The sequence below is a fragment of the Salminus brasiliensis genome, chromosome 9 (assembly GCF_030463535.1).
Source record: "Salminus brasiliensis chromosome 9, fSalBra1.hap2, whole genome shotgun sequence".
Classification (NCBI taxonomy): domain Eukaryota; kingdom Metazoa; phylum Chordata; class Actinopteri; order Characiformes; family Bryconidae; genus Salminus; species Salminus brasiliensis.
The window spans coordinates 18096216-18111277 of NC_132886.1; the positions used below are offsets into that span (position 1 = coordinate 18096216).

The 15062-nt window shown below is 41.4% G+C and overlaps 1 protein-coding gene across 2 annotated transcripts; it reads left to right on the forward strand.

The window, feature by feature from the left end:
- Positions 1-447: 447 nt before the first annotated feature.
- On the forward strand, positions 448-11363 carry htra3b (HtrA serine peptidase 3b). 2 transcript variants are annotated; one of them, XM_072687628.1, is made up of 9 exons: positions 448-1160; positions 6375-6474; positions 7976-8198; positions 8808-9002; positions 9087-9119; positions 9285-9399; positions 9649-9706; positions 9815-9910; positions 10298-11363. In XM_072687628.1, exons 1-9 carry the CDS (start codon positions 737-739, stop codon positions 10464-10466), a joined length of 1413 nt encoding a protein of 470 aa, XP_072543729.1. In that variant the 5' UTR covers positions 448-736; the 3' UTR covers positions 10467-11363. The 2 variants fall into 2 exon arrangements, with proteins under 2 accessions (XP_072543729.1, XP_072543728.1); XM_072687627.1 differs by having other exon boundaries at positions 8808-9119.
- The last annotated feature ends 3699 nt before the right edge of the window (positions 11364-15062 follow it).

Sequence of the window (15062 nt, forward strand, 5' to 3'; positions counted from 1 at the left end):
CTGTCTTACTCTCTAATCAGGCTTCAGTAGAGTGAATGAGGTGAGCTGGTGCTGAAATCTGAACACATCCATGAGCTTCTAGCTGCAAGGTGTTGTTAAAGGTGGCATTACCAAGTATTAGGCATGCAGGAAGCCTGAACCTTTGCTTTTGGACCTTGTATTTTGAAAGAAAGTAGAAAATGTAATCTTGTTAAATAGTAAAAAATGTGTCCTCTTTCACTTGAGGCCTCTAGGATCTGTTAGTCTTCATCTATGCACTGCAGCAACTTCTGAACAGAAGTGCACAAACTTTTGCATGCATCATGCAAGACTCACATCTGCAACCTTATGGTAGTCCAGCATTCCCGTTTCAACTCGTCTGGGGATCATATTATTGCAGCCTGGTCAGAGGGGCTGAGGCTCTGTATCCCCGCCTCCATTAGAAAAAGCCTGCAGTGCTGATGCCCATTTCAGAGCTCGCGCACCGGCCGGGACTGTGTGCGCCTGCCTGCTGGAAACACAGAGACTCCTGCAGCTGTACACACACCTTTTCCCTCAGTGTTGGTGGATGATGTGTGATGTGTGGCTCGACAAAAAAAACCTCACAAAGTTTCTGCTTGAAGAACTTCTGGACTTTTTGCATCTCCAAATACTCCAACCTGCTGCCCAGGAGAACACGAGCTTCATCTAAACGCCCTCATTTGATCGTTTCTCCAGAACCTCCACTGTCCTGCTACCTTCTCCATTCAGACACGCCATGCATGTGCTTCCACAAGCCGCGCTTCTTCTGCTCCTCGCCCAGCACTCGCTGGTGGTCGCGGAACCCAAGCCCAAGTGCCCGGCGCGCTGTGATGTGAGCTTGTGTCCGAGCCCGAGCTGCCCGGCCGGCTACGTGCCTGACCGCTGCGGCTGTTGTCTGGTGTGTGCCCGGGCGGAGGGAGAGCCGTGCGGCCGCAAGGAGCCGCTGCTGCCTTGCGGGGACGGTCTGGAGTGCAGGCACCCGGCAGGGAAGCGCTTGGCCAAAGGCGTGTGTGAGTGTAAATACAGCGGCGAGGTGTGTGGCAGCGACGGACACACGTACAGCAACGTGTGCCAGCTGAAGGCCTCCAGCAGGAGAGCTCTGCAGCAGGGACTGTCCAGCATCACCAACGTCCACAAGGGACCGTGTGAGAACAGCCAAGGTAAGGTAGTAGTTGTAAGCAGTGGTCTAGGAAGGGAGGGGGGGGGCTATGAGCAGAAGCTTTAGCCATACATGAGAAATCAGTTAGAAAAAAGAGAGAAAATATTAATACGTGTATCATCTCTCAAATGCAGATCTATATGCTAGTCATACTTCAAGGTAATCCACCCTACACCTAATAAAGGTATGAATAAATAAATACAGTACATTACAATACAGTACAGGTGCTACAAATGGTTCTTCGTCTGACCATTATTCCTAAGTGTGCTAGATCTGATCTCTCCAGCTTGGTGGATGCAAACCCAAGTATAGACCCAAAGCTAATGCAAAGAAGAACCACTTTCGGTTCCATAATGCAGCAGTTCTCAACCTTGGTTCTAGAGCCACACTGCCCTATATAGCTTTGTCCTTCCCCAGTTGCAAGGGGTGTGTAAAAGCAGGGAGTCCACTACAATGGATCTAAAAGGACCAGAGTTGAGAAACACTATCATAACATGTGAGGTCTGAGAATGAAGAACCTTCAAATTGGTTTACATCAAGTAAAGGCAAGTAACCCTGTATTTTGTTAGCCCTGTGTCCAAATTCAACAAACCTCTCCAAGTAATAATGCTGATCTAGGAGTGACCAATCCTGGTCACCTGGATCTACCATGCTGTACACACACAGCTGTAGTGTTCAGATGACCCCAAAGCCTCTATTACCTGGATCAGATGTGTTAGAGTAGGGTTGCAGGGACCGGAATTGGGCATTCCTGGCTTCTACCTTGTAGAATGGATGTAGATCAGCGTTCTCACTCTGAGACCCATGGAGATCTACTTTGTAAAATCCATCATTTTAACATGTTACATTCTAAAGCTATGGTTCTGAAACCAGTCCCCTGGGTCCCTACCTTTTGCTCTAACCCCGTTCTACTGAATCAAGCCATTTAAGACGACAGGGATACCTACCACACTTGTGTTGGGAGCTAAGTTGATAGTGCCAAAATATGTACCGTCTGGAAGCCCATGAGGACTGGCTTGGGAAATACTGTTTTTAAGTATGTAAACCTCTAAGATCACCTGAACCAGCTTAACTGTTGACTGATTGTTCACATGTCTGTCAGTGGGACTTTCATTCCTCTACAGCAGAAGTCTGTGGTCCTGGAGTTCAGCACAGTATACTGAGTTTCCCAACACCCATACCATTAATTAGGTGAAGATTGTGTGGTTAATAAGTGTGCCTACCAGACTCTGCTGGACCAAAGGTTGATGCCCCTTCTCTAGATAGTTATTTGCATTGTTGTGTTGGTGCTTGGACCCTTTAATGTAGTGCTACCCTGTCATTTCACATGGCACTGGGGTAGAGCTGTATTAAGTAGTCAAATCCAGTCAGACATCAGCTACAGCAAGTGAATTTCATGGGTTTGTGGTTTGTGTTAAAATAAATAGCTATTTTCAGAACTTCACTTTCCTGACTCAGAGGCTTTTATGAATCACTGACCCAAGCAGGACAGAATCCTGAATCACTACTACCTAGACCAGTCACTGTAGCTTAGCTGGTTTGGGTTCATGGCAACAAGTGTTTTGTTTAGGTTTCTATTTTTGTGAAACTTTCTTTGGGGCTCTGCCTCCAGGCAGTCTGGTTCTGTAAGGACTAAACAGGCACTCAGCATACCAAACATCTGGCCACATGACCTAGATCCTGCGCCGCATACCAGTCTCTGATATGTCCAACACTCCAACACTGCAGGCAGTAAAAGCCCATGCACAACTCCATATATCACTGTGAATGTACCTTACTATGTGTATAGTTGCTAGCCATCTTCCCATAACATCCACGTAGCATGACACCAAGGAAAACAACCTCCAAGGACTTTTAGCACAGCAGAACTCTGACATCAGCCCTGACATGCAGGTGGTGGCTGGAGATTCATTATATGAAAAGGCAGTTAGGGAACAGAGGTGCACTGTAGTCTCCAGACCAGACGCGAATTCCCCGGTGACTCTTAGAAGACGTTATGGATTTTGGTCTGGTCTCAGAACAGCTCTCCTCCAAAATCCTAAACTTTTGACCAGCTTATGAGCAACCATTAAACTGTGTGTAGGTCAAAAAGACTAGGGATTTGTGGACTGACAGGAAGCAGGAGGTGTTAACTGGATTTAGTGCCAAGGGTTGCCACTCAAAAGGATGGCTGTGAGCCGTGACCTAGAATCAGCTTCCGTGAGAAAGGGGGGTGTTTTTATGGAAACTGCCCTTAGGTCAACAGTATGGGTCACATTATAACATCAGACAGACACATTATTGCAGGAATTGGGGCAGAAATGGGGCAGGATGGGTGTTATTGTCTGGTGGGCATGACTTCCTTCCAATGGCCTTCTGTTTAAAAATGGTCACACATGTGGGAATAATAATGCGAAGACAGAGCTGGCCTTGGCAATTCACACACACACACACACACACACACACACACACACACACACACACACACACACACACCTTTTTAACAACATGATAGCAATTCACTTTATGATTCGTTGGTCATACACTATATGGACAAAAGTATTGGGACACCTCTTAATCATTGAATTCAGGTGTTTCATTCAATACCATTGTCACAGCTGTATAAAAAAATCAAGCACCTAGACTATGCAGTCTGCCTTTACACACATTGGTGAAAGAATGGGTCGTTCTGAAGAGCTCACTGAATTCCAGGGTGGTTCTGTAATAGGATGCCACTGTTGCGACAAATCAGTTTGAGAATTTTTTCCCTCTTGGATATTCCACCATCAACTGTAAGTGCCATTATTGTAAAGTGGAAGCGTTTAGGAGGCACAGCAGCTCGGCCGCAAAGTGGCAGACCACGTAAGGTTGGTGCATTAATGTCTCCAACCACTGCTGACTCAATAACGGCAGAGTTCTAAACCTGCTGTTAGACCATATTAATGCTTATGGATTTAGAATGGGACGTCCTAGTTCTGTCCATATAATGTAGCAGTGATATCTCTACTATGGTGGTCATATTAGTACAACTATTTGCACATTTGCAAACTCCTGAACATCAAGGTGCTGGTGTTTTTTGAGCAATGCCATAGAAGAGCCACTTTAGTTTTCATAAAGAACCAGGTTATTGAGATTAAATCTTTAAAATATCTTAAGAACATTTACATCAAGTTTCTTTAGACATTTAAAAGGCCTTCACACTCCCACATCTTCACACTCAAACATCTTTTACAACCAACCATGAATCTTTCTGAAACCAGCAGTAGTGGTTCCATGGCATTTCATCATAGACCTTTTTCATGCTAGTTTCTCCACTGGGAAACATATGAAACCACCAGAATGTATGCTGCAAACCCCACCTACACATTGTGATTTATCCAGATGTAGATACATTTTAATAGTGAGGTAACTGACAATGTCTTTTTCACCAAATACAATTTTTGGATGCCTTCCAACAACAAAATAAAAGCACACCATACTACAGGATGCTTCACAACTAATGTAGATTACTAAGAGGCAAAAATACAGAAACAAATAATGAAATGGACAAAATCCAGTTAACCAGTACTAATGCTGCTCTCTTTGCAATAAAATATGCAGTTAGTCAGTATTCTTTAAGTACTGATGATCATAAAGCACATTTACAAATGCATTATCATATTGCCCATCTCCAGCAACAAGCAAGGTTTTCAAAAACTGCTAATTAGTACCCTTATCTCTAACATTTAGAGCATATTACTGTAGTATCCACCTCATAAATAAATACCGTATGGCAGGAGTGTTGTCCTAGATTCATCTTTCTGCCTAATTTTCTCTGATTATTATTGTTTCAGCATTTAAAAGGGAAAATAAACTGATCCTAGGTCAGCCCATTCTTTTGAAAGCTTTGATTCATATCAGTGGTCGGGGGAAGTGAACAATAGCCAAACTAAGCAGCAGCAAAGAGTTTTCGGGAGTGCTCCCTTCCTGTGCTTCCAAAGGTCTCTTGTCTTCCAGACATTTATCCAGCAAAATTTAATGTACATCTAATCCTTCATAACATTAAAGTTCTGCACTGAAAATGATCATTACTGTATCAAATATCCCACTGCCATGCATCTTTCCACCATGGTAGCCAAGCATGTAGCATCAAATGGACCACTAATGTGCAGTCTGACCTCCAAACCAGACTGGAAAATGGGGAGTATGCAAGGACAATTTGTGCAGTTTATGGAATATTTAGATTTCCATAAATGGCTGGAGCTAGGCTGATGGCACAAAGTCAATTTTTTGGGTCATTTTAACCTCTTTTTGAGTCTGTAATACAGTGACCTCAAAGAGGATACATATTGCAGCTGGAATGGAAGGTTGACCGACTTGGCCATGGCACACACATTTCAACTGTGCAGATCCCCTTGAGCCATGCTTGAGTGATGCAGTTATCCTGGAATGCGGCCTCAATGTGGACTGCTTGATGTGATTAATGATTTGAAAGTGAGGGTGATGTACTGCACAGTTAGGATAGTTTTATAAAGAGCATGCCATCATTTATACTTTGTCTGAGATTTAAGGGCTCCATTTCTCCTGCTTTTTCATTGACAGAAACCCTGTCTTTTGGCCAAGCCAAAGCTGGTTTATGCTGCATGAACTCTGTGATGGCGATGACACAGAACTCAGAGGGTATTAGGTGACTGTAAATTTGTGCTATAAACTTTATACTGTCTGATATATTGCTTTGGATGACAATCCTAGTTTTCAGGTTATTAGGACAGGGTGTGCTTCGAAGTCATTGCACTCGAATGTTTGTAAGTGTGAGTGAGAGAGAATGAAAAAGATGAAGAGAAAGACATGTTGGCTATGTCTGCCAAGGCGGTCACAGGAAACAGCGGTCAGTTTAGGGGGAAAAAAAACCACCCAGTTTGTGCAGAAAATAACATGGCCTAATTACTGTACCTTTACACACCCAAGGCACAGATGCGCGCACGCACCAGATACAAGCACTGAAACCACTTACTGCTTTAGGTTGCAATTACAGAGAGGCAGTTCCTGTGTTTGGAAAATGCTTTGCCACAGCTTTGCCCTTGGGGTCTGCAGGGAAAGACCCCACCAGCCTATAAATACTGCATGTTTCTGTTTCTGGTTGCTCTTTTATAGACTTAATTGCTGAAGCACAGCAATCAGTGCTAAAAAACATCTTCCTATAGAAGCCACAGCAGTGTATGCTTATTAACACGAACAATTCTTCTTGCTAGTATAGGTCTGACACATCACAACAGCCCGAGGTACAAATTCAACTTCATTGCTGATGTGGTGGAGAAGATCGCCCCAGCTGTGGTCCATGTGGAGCTCTTTCTCAGGTAGGCCTTACACTTACATGGATAAAAGTATTGGGACACCTGCTCAATTATGAAAAAGTTTATCCTGCTCTCTCTAATGTTCAGAGAAGGCTTTCTACTAGATTTTGGGGCACTGCTGTGAGGATTTAATTCCATTCAGCAACAAGAGTGTTGGCGAGGTCGGGATGTTGGATGATCAGCACCTCACCTCATCCCCTAACTCCCCAACTCATCCCAAAAGTAGTGAATGGAGTCATATAATTCCAGAGTACACAGTTTCAATGCTGGGGGGCTTAATGCCCCATCCAGCACCATGCCTGGCATTAGGCATGGTGCCAGTAGGTTCATTTGTATCTGCTCCAGAGAATCCTATTCAATTGGCTATATTTTTTTCAGGGACTAAACAAGCTGTGTGTCTGTGCACATTTGCACATGTGTCAGTAAAGCAGCTGAATGCATTCATTAGAAGGGGTGTCCGTACATTTGGACAAATAGTTGTTCTACAAAATGAGTTGGGTAAACTTTATTGATCAACTTACAAGGGCAATTTTGTCATTTTGCTGCCTAATTATGCCATTTGGGAGCAACACACTGTTTTCTGGGGCTGGCAGGGGGTTAAGTGTTTTGCTCAAGGGCCTAACCAACAGTACCCGGTCATTCCTTGCACTACAGTTTTCTAGTTGCTACCTCTCCTCTACTGACCACTAGGCCACTGGCCTACGATCCGTTCTTTTTGGATGAATACATTAATGTGACTAGAGGAATTAACACAACAGACCAAGCAACTTCTCAGAACACTTCATTTCAGGCAGTCTGATATTACAGTGTACTTTTAATTTAATGGTAGCCCAAAAATTTGGTCTTTCCAAAATGTAAGCACATATTGTACTGCGTATTATTATAATTAAGAGACTTAATTATAAGATTCTGAAACTGATGGTGAATTGCATTGAATCTTCAGATTGACATATTTGCACACTCCAAGATATCGACGCATCAAATGTGCTATAATCCGCCTGAGACAAAGCAAAGACTATTAAAGTGCTTAAACATGTGAGAAGGTTGCAACGGTGCACTGAAGGTACATGGCCTGAAAACATTGCATTACTTCCTACACAAGCCTTCCTGCGCATCTTGACGGAAATGACGGGCCTTGTTACATGTTTTTTCTTCCGAAGGTGAAAATGTGGAGGATATAGGTGTGCAAACACCGGAGCTGTTGAGTTTTCCAAACACAGCTGTGCAACTGCTGTATGTCATTTAGGCTGGGAGATGTCCACAGCTGTTCTGCTGGGTTGTAGACGTCTGACAGTTGAGAGTAATTTAAGTAGACACACAGGAGCAGAAAGGCAGACCCCCTGAGTCAAACGCTGAGACACCAACTACATTAATCACCACTCTGAGTCATTGTCTCTGGCTTATAGCGAATGTGTTTATAAATTCTGCATTGTGTTCCTGTGCTTCTTTCATTCAGGCAGCATTAAATTGAGCTTGACACTAATGCTGACCTCTGATCCTTTAGTCACCCCCTGTTTGGCCGGACAGTACCACTGTCGAGTGGGTCAGGGTTTGTGACGTCGGAGACTGGACTGATTGTGACCAATGCTCATGTGGTGTCCAGCACCACGGCCGTTTCGGGGCGCCAACAGCTCAAAGTGCAGATGCATGATGGGGACGTGTACGAGGCCACCATCAAAGACATAGACAAGAAGTCTGATATCGCCACTATCAAAATCAACCCACAGGTAAATACGTACATCACATGCATGGTTGAGGCCACATTTTAAATGAATAGTTCAGGCAGTTTTCATTAGCAGTGCTCCACTTACTCCAAATGTAGACATTATATGGAGCTAAAAGGCTAATGTAATGATATAGGGCTATATTTAGGTTAAAAAAAAGTGTAAAATGCTAAATCTAAATGGTTAAGAGACTCTATGGCATATTTCATTGTATTACAGTTAACAGACACACGTTCACATGCATTTTACAAGCTTAGAGATACTGAACTGGCCTCTGAAGTGAAAGAATCATGTGGACAGAAGTAGAGTAATAATACAGGATTTTAGCACAAATATGACTCGTGTTACGCAGTGTTACACAATGTTACACAGTTTCCGTGAACGTTCTCCTGTCCACTTCACCAAAACTACATAGTGCAGATTCTGGCAGGCTGAACCCAGATTAGCAATGATAGCTACAGGTGATATTACAGGTTGGTGGAACATCAATATGATTTTGAAGCTGTTATTTTTAGGTATAATTGCTACATAATGTTGCTTTAATTTTTTTTCTCTCATTTATTTATTTATTTATTTATTTATTTTCTTAGTCATTTGTTTGTCCCTATCCAGAAAAAACTGCCAGTCTTGCTACTAGGTCACTCTGCAGACTTGCGTCCTGGTGAGTTTGTGGTTGCCATTGGAAGTCCGTTTGCACTTCAGAACACAGTGACCACAGGTATTGTGAGTACAGCTCAAAGAGACGGGAAGGAGCTGGGCATTCAGGACTCCGACATGGATTACATCCAGACTGATGCGATCATCAATGTAAGCCAGTCAGCATTGGTGACATTGTCATGTATAGCACTGCTCTGTCAACAATGGCTTAATGACAATTCTGTATTGTTTCAGTATGGAAATTCAGGTGGCCCTCTTGTAAACTTGGTAAGTATTCCTTTACCAAAGAACCTCTTAAGAACCCATAATAATATGAATAAACAATGAATGCATGACTGGGTCTTTACCATACTATTCTAATGACTTTAATCCACATAGCTATGGCTTTGCTCCTGTTCTTCACTTTATGTTGATATCAATGTGTGCTGATAGGATGGAGAGGTCATTGGGATCAACACTCTAAAGGTGGCAGCAGGGATCTCCTTTGCCATTCCTTCAGACAGGATAACACGCTTCCTCAATGACTCCATGGGAAAGCAAAGTAAAGGTTTGTTCAGCCATTCACTTTAATGGGGGGATGCATTTTCTGGGTCACTGCTGGTGCTGGTTTATGTCAATGTCTTAGGTTGAAAAACTGATGAAGAACAAAAAAAAGCAAGTTTTAATGTATTAATCATTGGATATCATCTTTTTATATTTTTGCCATGTATCATTGGTTAACATCAAAATAAAAAGCCAGACTAAAACATTCACTATAATGAATACCGTTATGATATTTTTCTTCCCACTGTTTCAGAAGTGAGATCAGTAAGGAAGCGGTTCATTGGAATCCGTATGCTCACTATTACCGAAGCGTGAGTCAGTTTCATCTACAACGCGTCTGTATTTTCCTAAATGCAGTGTTTCAAGACCTTGGTAAGCATGATTGAACATATGGTATATGCTGGTGTGGTTTCTTGTAGCCTTGTGGAGGAGCTGAAGCAGCAGAATCCAGACTTCCCAGATGTTACCAGTGGTATCTACGTCCATGAGGTGGTTCCTCACTCTCCTGCTCAAAAGTAAGCTGTCAAACTGAGAGAACACACTCAACTCAAACTGCCACATCAGTTAGATCATACAGGTCTTCATAAGAGAATCTGAAATGACAGATTGCTGTAGCTTTAAAACACAGGCATCTGTTAACTGGGGCAGTGGAGCTGGCGACCCAAGCGTGCCATCCGCCAGTCCTTATCCTAATAGTGGCAGGAGCATTGTTCATTCTAGGGGTTCTAGTCCTAGTTACGAACGGGTGGGGTAATTGATAAAGGGGAATAAGTGACAAACAAATTTATATATATATATATATATATATATATATATATATATATATATATATATATATATACACATCAGAGGATTCTTGTGTTGATTAAGTGGCTGCAATAACGTCTGTTCCTAATTTCTAGAGGGGGCATAAAGGATGGAGACATCATCGTAAAGCTGAATGGGCAGCCGCTGATGAGCACTAGTGACCTGAAGGATGCGTTAACAGAGGACACGGCCCTGCTGCTGGAGGTCCGCCGCGGCAATGATGACCTGCTCTTCAACATTGAGCCTGATGTCATCATGCAGTGACCGCACCATGCTGCTTAGCGTTCAATCTGCTGAGAGAATGCAGGGACAAACAGGGAGACATGGAACAAGAACCTGCAGCCACAGACAATAACGGCTAAGCCTTATAGGTTCGATCTTCCATCAGTTTTCTATGAAACATTGTGGACCCTGACAGAAGAACTGGGAAGGGCTTTTGACCTGCTATTTCTTGCAGCCTGTTTCATGACAGATCTGCATAACAGGTCTTAAAAGACTTCCATTCCACAGCTCAAAGTACTGTACATCTCTGGATGAAGATGGCAAGTCTTGAATCATTTAGTTCATGGTGAATATGGGAAGCTTTCTTTCTTTTTTTATTTACAGTACTGTATTGCTGTTAAGTGACAATGCTGTTGATGTTAAACAGCTAGATTTGTGCCAGGAACCATTCCACAGGCTAATGTGAAGCACACACAGAGAAAGAATACATATAGATAGACAGTGTGACTTAACATTACATAGCAATGTATGTTAATAAGTGAAACCTTGACTGACATTTGGTCTGCAATGATCAAAAATGGCAAAAAAGGGAAAGGTTAGAAATGCTCTGCATTAGCACGCTGTTGTATAAATGTGATCAACACATTCTATTGCTGTTTTTATTCTTGTTTGATGCTTGATATCTACTTTTAAATATATAGTAAAAAAGGTTTAAGCAAATGGTTTTGTTTAAAGTCAGAATGTTTACAACTGTCTGTTGGTTCATGCCAATAAAAGCAGAATTTATCACACCACGCACTGTGGAGCAGCCAGTTTGACGCCCCTCACTTTTTTTTGTATACTGCTGTTTATGAAAGACAGGCAAAAAGCAGCTTTACAGATATTGCAATAGAGTGTATATAGCATTAATCAGCCAAATGAATAAAATGTGTTCGCGTTTGTGGTTTGATCTGTCCTCATTGCTCCCTGCCGTATTTGTCTGAGAAGATGCAGTGTGGTGAGAACTGGTATGTCTGTATTTAGTCCTTTGCTGAATTGTAGAAGAAAGCTTACACTTGCAAAGAAAACGCTCAACAAGCAAATAATCTCACTGGGTCTCAAGTCTGCTCCTTAAGGTCCATATGTAATACCCTAACATCATGGAAACATTAACAACAGAACCTGAGATTCCAGGTTTCACTGCATGCGCACCATCTGAAACGAGAACCATATGAAGAGCTCAGTAATGAATCAGTGCTTAGACCACTGCCGCCTTTTCCATATCTCACAAAGGGTCTCTACCCATAAGGCATACTTCCACCATTCTTTCTTTCTGGTATAGGCTGGAATGTCCTTGAAATTGGTTTTTAATTAATAGTTATCACAAATTTGTGGCAGGGGTGTATAATGTCTCCGAATTAAAGCTAAACCTACACATGAAAAACAAAATCTATTAACATTCTACATTTAACATCTTTTTGAATGTTTTTTTTTCATATTTATATGTTTCTTTCCACTGTAAGGTCATTTAAAGCTACCAGGCAACCAACATTATTTAATTATTCTAATAAAAACATGTATTTTTTAAATGATAAAAACAGGCAAAAGATGGCCCAGCGGACTTAATGAACTTGAGCTTATCCCCCAAAATTTGTCCACAACCAGACTAGATGCTAAAAGCCCACATCAGGCGTCTATACAACAGTATATTTTGACTTGCTTCAGACTCAAGCGACCCATGTCATCAATGTCTGCAATTTTAAAACCAACCTACAATTTGTGGTGGCTTTTTTTTGGAGGGGGGGGGGGGTGTAAATCTAAATGTGGAGATGTGGTCTAAGGATTTTTCACCCACCTTTTTAAGTCAAGCACAAGTTGCAGAAGTCTACCATTCTCAAAATAGTCCTAGAAATATTTCCACACAGATCAGGTTTATCGAACTTGACGCCCTCACCTATGTTCATTTGCCGAGCACTGATTTGCTCTCAGTTCAGCACTGTAGTGGATAAGCATGCAGCACTTCCACACTGGTGGAGTCTAAGTCAGCCAAGCTGGAAACCACATGTAGACTGAAAGGAAATCAGTGATCTCTCTTGCTGTAATGCACTTAAAAGCAGGAGGAGAAGAGTAATGACAGTGGGACAGACGACTGGCTGTTTCTGGGGCGCTGAAGTTTCCAAAAATCAAGATGTACAGTAAACATACTGTTGGGGCGATGAAGCCATTTGCTGAGTGGATAAAACAGCCCTACATGGTTTGGCTTGGCTACAAGAGGACGATAGCTCAGACACAAAAAGGCCACACTGAAAATAGTGAAATAACATCTGTACTTGATTAGAATTAAAGTTATGAACCTTTTTTACTATATTACTTGGTACTGTATGTACTGCATTTAAAAACACCCTTTAAATTATACATTATTACACCATTAAAAAATACACTGTAAAGTACAAGTAAAAACATCTGTTACAAAATGGGACAAAAATGTTGGTCTGGTGTTGGTCTTTTCCAGACCCAATTAAGGTGGACGTAATTTGTGAAACCTGGAGCAACTGAAGACTTCTAAATCTGCCTGTTTTGATCAACTACCAAAATCAACTTCATCATATGAGCTGTTCTGCACATTTAGCTACAAGAACCATGTTAACTGTCCTACATAATTGTAGAGCTTAGGAAGTACAGATCGCTGCTTTCCAATAAAAAACACGTTTCTAAATTTTTAGTTTTCCCACATCATTTGAACCCTGTGGCTGCCCTGTATGCTGTGTCAAGAATTCTGGACCAATAGAAATGCTCCAATATCACACAGAATAAATTAATTTTACCTTGACTTCCATTAAAAGTTTTTTTGCTTCTCCTGTAAAGTTTTGGTGATACACATTTTTTTAATTGTACAGCGAAGATATACAACTAATATGTCTAGCTTAACAAGTTGCTAACTAGGGAGCTAACACTAGCAAGGTAGACTTCGATTGGAGTAGATGACCTGTAAAGGCTCAGAAGCCGTTTACACCTTTTAATTTTAAATAGCCACCTGAAAGACAACACCTTAACAAAATAAAATAAGAAGGCTTCTTTGGGGTTTTAGGGTCCTAAAGAATCTTTTAATTATTGTTCCTATAGGCTTGTGCACAGCATCAAGCCAATAACTTATCTTCTTTCTGAAGAGTGTAGCAAATATACAAACACACAAACACTCAGCTCTTTAATTCTAAAGCTGACCTGACCTCCATCACTAAGAAAGAGCCTTCCCAAAAGAAGGGCCTTCCACAGGTCCATGCATGAGCGTCTCTGTGGGGAGGAGTGTTAATTCAGCTGAACTCCGCCTGAAATAAAAACACAGACTTGGCAGTGATGTGCATGCTGTTGTCCAGGGCCATCTCTAGAGCCCTCACGTGAATGTGTGGAATGTAGACACACACACACACACACACACACAGAGAGAACCTGAGACAACCGAAGGAGGAGTGAGATGCAAAAGCACATGGATACAGATAGTGTGGATATTTCCTTAAAGGGCCATGTCATAGAGAACACACACCCTTTATACTGCTTTAAAAGAAATATATTAAAATAGTTTGTAGATAGTATGCATGTTAATACTGCATGGAACTTTCTCCCAGCCCTGTATTAGTGAAGTAAAAAAAAATAACACATATTCATATAAACTCCTAAACTCTGTCCTATTCCCTATCCCCTACCTGCGAATACCCAGATGCTTACACAGAGCAGTATGATAGAAGAGACCGGTGTGCTTGTTAGAAGAGTATTTCTATTATTTGTAGCCTGTGTTGAGTCGATACTGACTAGGCATGATAAGAAGCAAGACAGCAAAAGCACTAAGATCTCACTGGGCAGTAATAATAAATGCAACAGATGGACAAATTCATTTATGACTAAATCAATGACTACATTTATTAGCATATAGATTTACTTCTGGAGATGATTGATCCCTTTTGTACCTTTATACTTTGTTATTTATTGTTTATTCTCAGATGGGTCATTTCAGGAGGTACATCCCTTTTTCCTTTTTTAATTAGGATAAAACTAAGGACAAATGTTTGTGAAGTTGTATTTTAAATATATATTTTTTCTCTGTACATTATAAACGTTTCACAGAAAGGTTAATTTTATGGACTAAAAGTGTTAATTTCAAATGAAAACCATTTGTTAAGGAATAACAGCCAAGTGCTTGCTCATTTTAAGAGGCCTTTCGATGTTGCATAACACACTATTGATATTGTTGTTTAAAAACACAGAAGTATGATTTATCCGATTAATCGATTGGGAAAAAAATTAACAGAAATATGTTTACAAGTATATAAATATAGTATATATATATCCAAAAATATTCAGTAGCCCTAATAGGGAACAGAATTCATAGTGGTAGTGACTGATTTTAGACACGCCGTTATGTGTGAAAGCTTCACATAAACCGTTTGAATGTCGGTCTTCTTTAGAGAAGCTTGTACACTACTCACTCCAGTGCATCATGGGATTGTTATAGTTCTGCAGTACTACAAAAATGACGAAACCCCAAAGTAGTGCACTATATAGAAAATAGGGCACAGCATCGGGCTCAAGCCTGGAGACCTTTTTAAACAAAGTTCAAAATTAAACAGCACTGTTTAATTTTAAGGGATAAAGGCTGAAAAACAT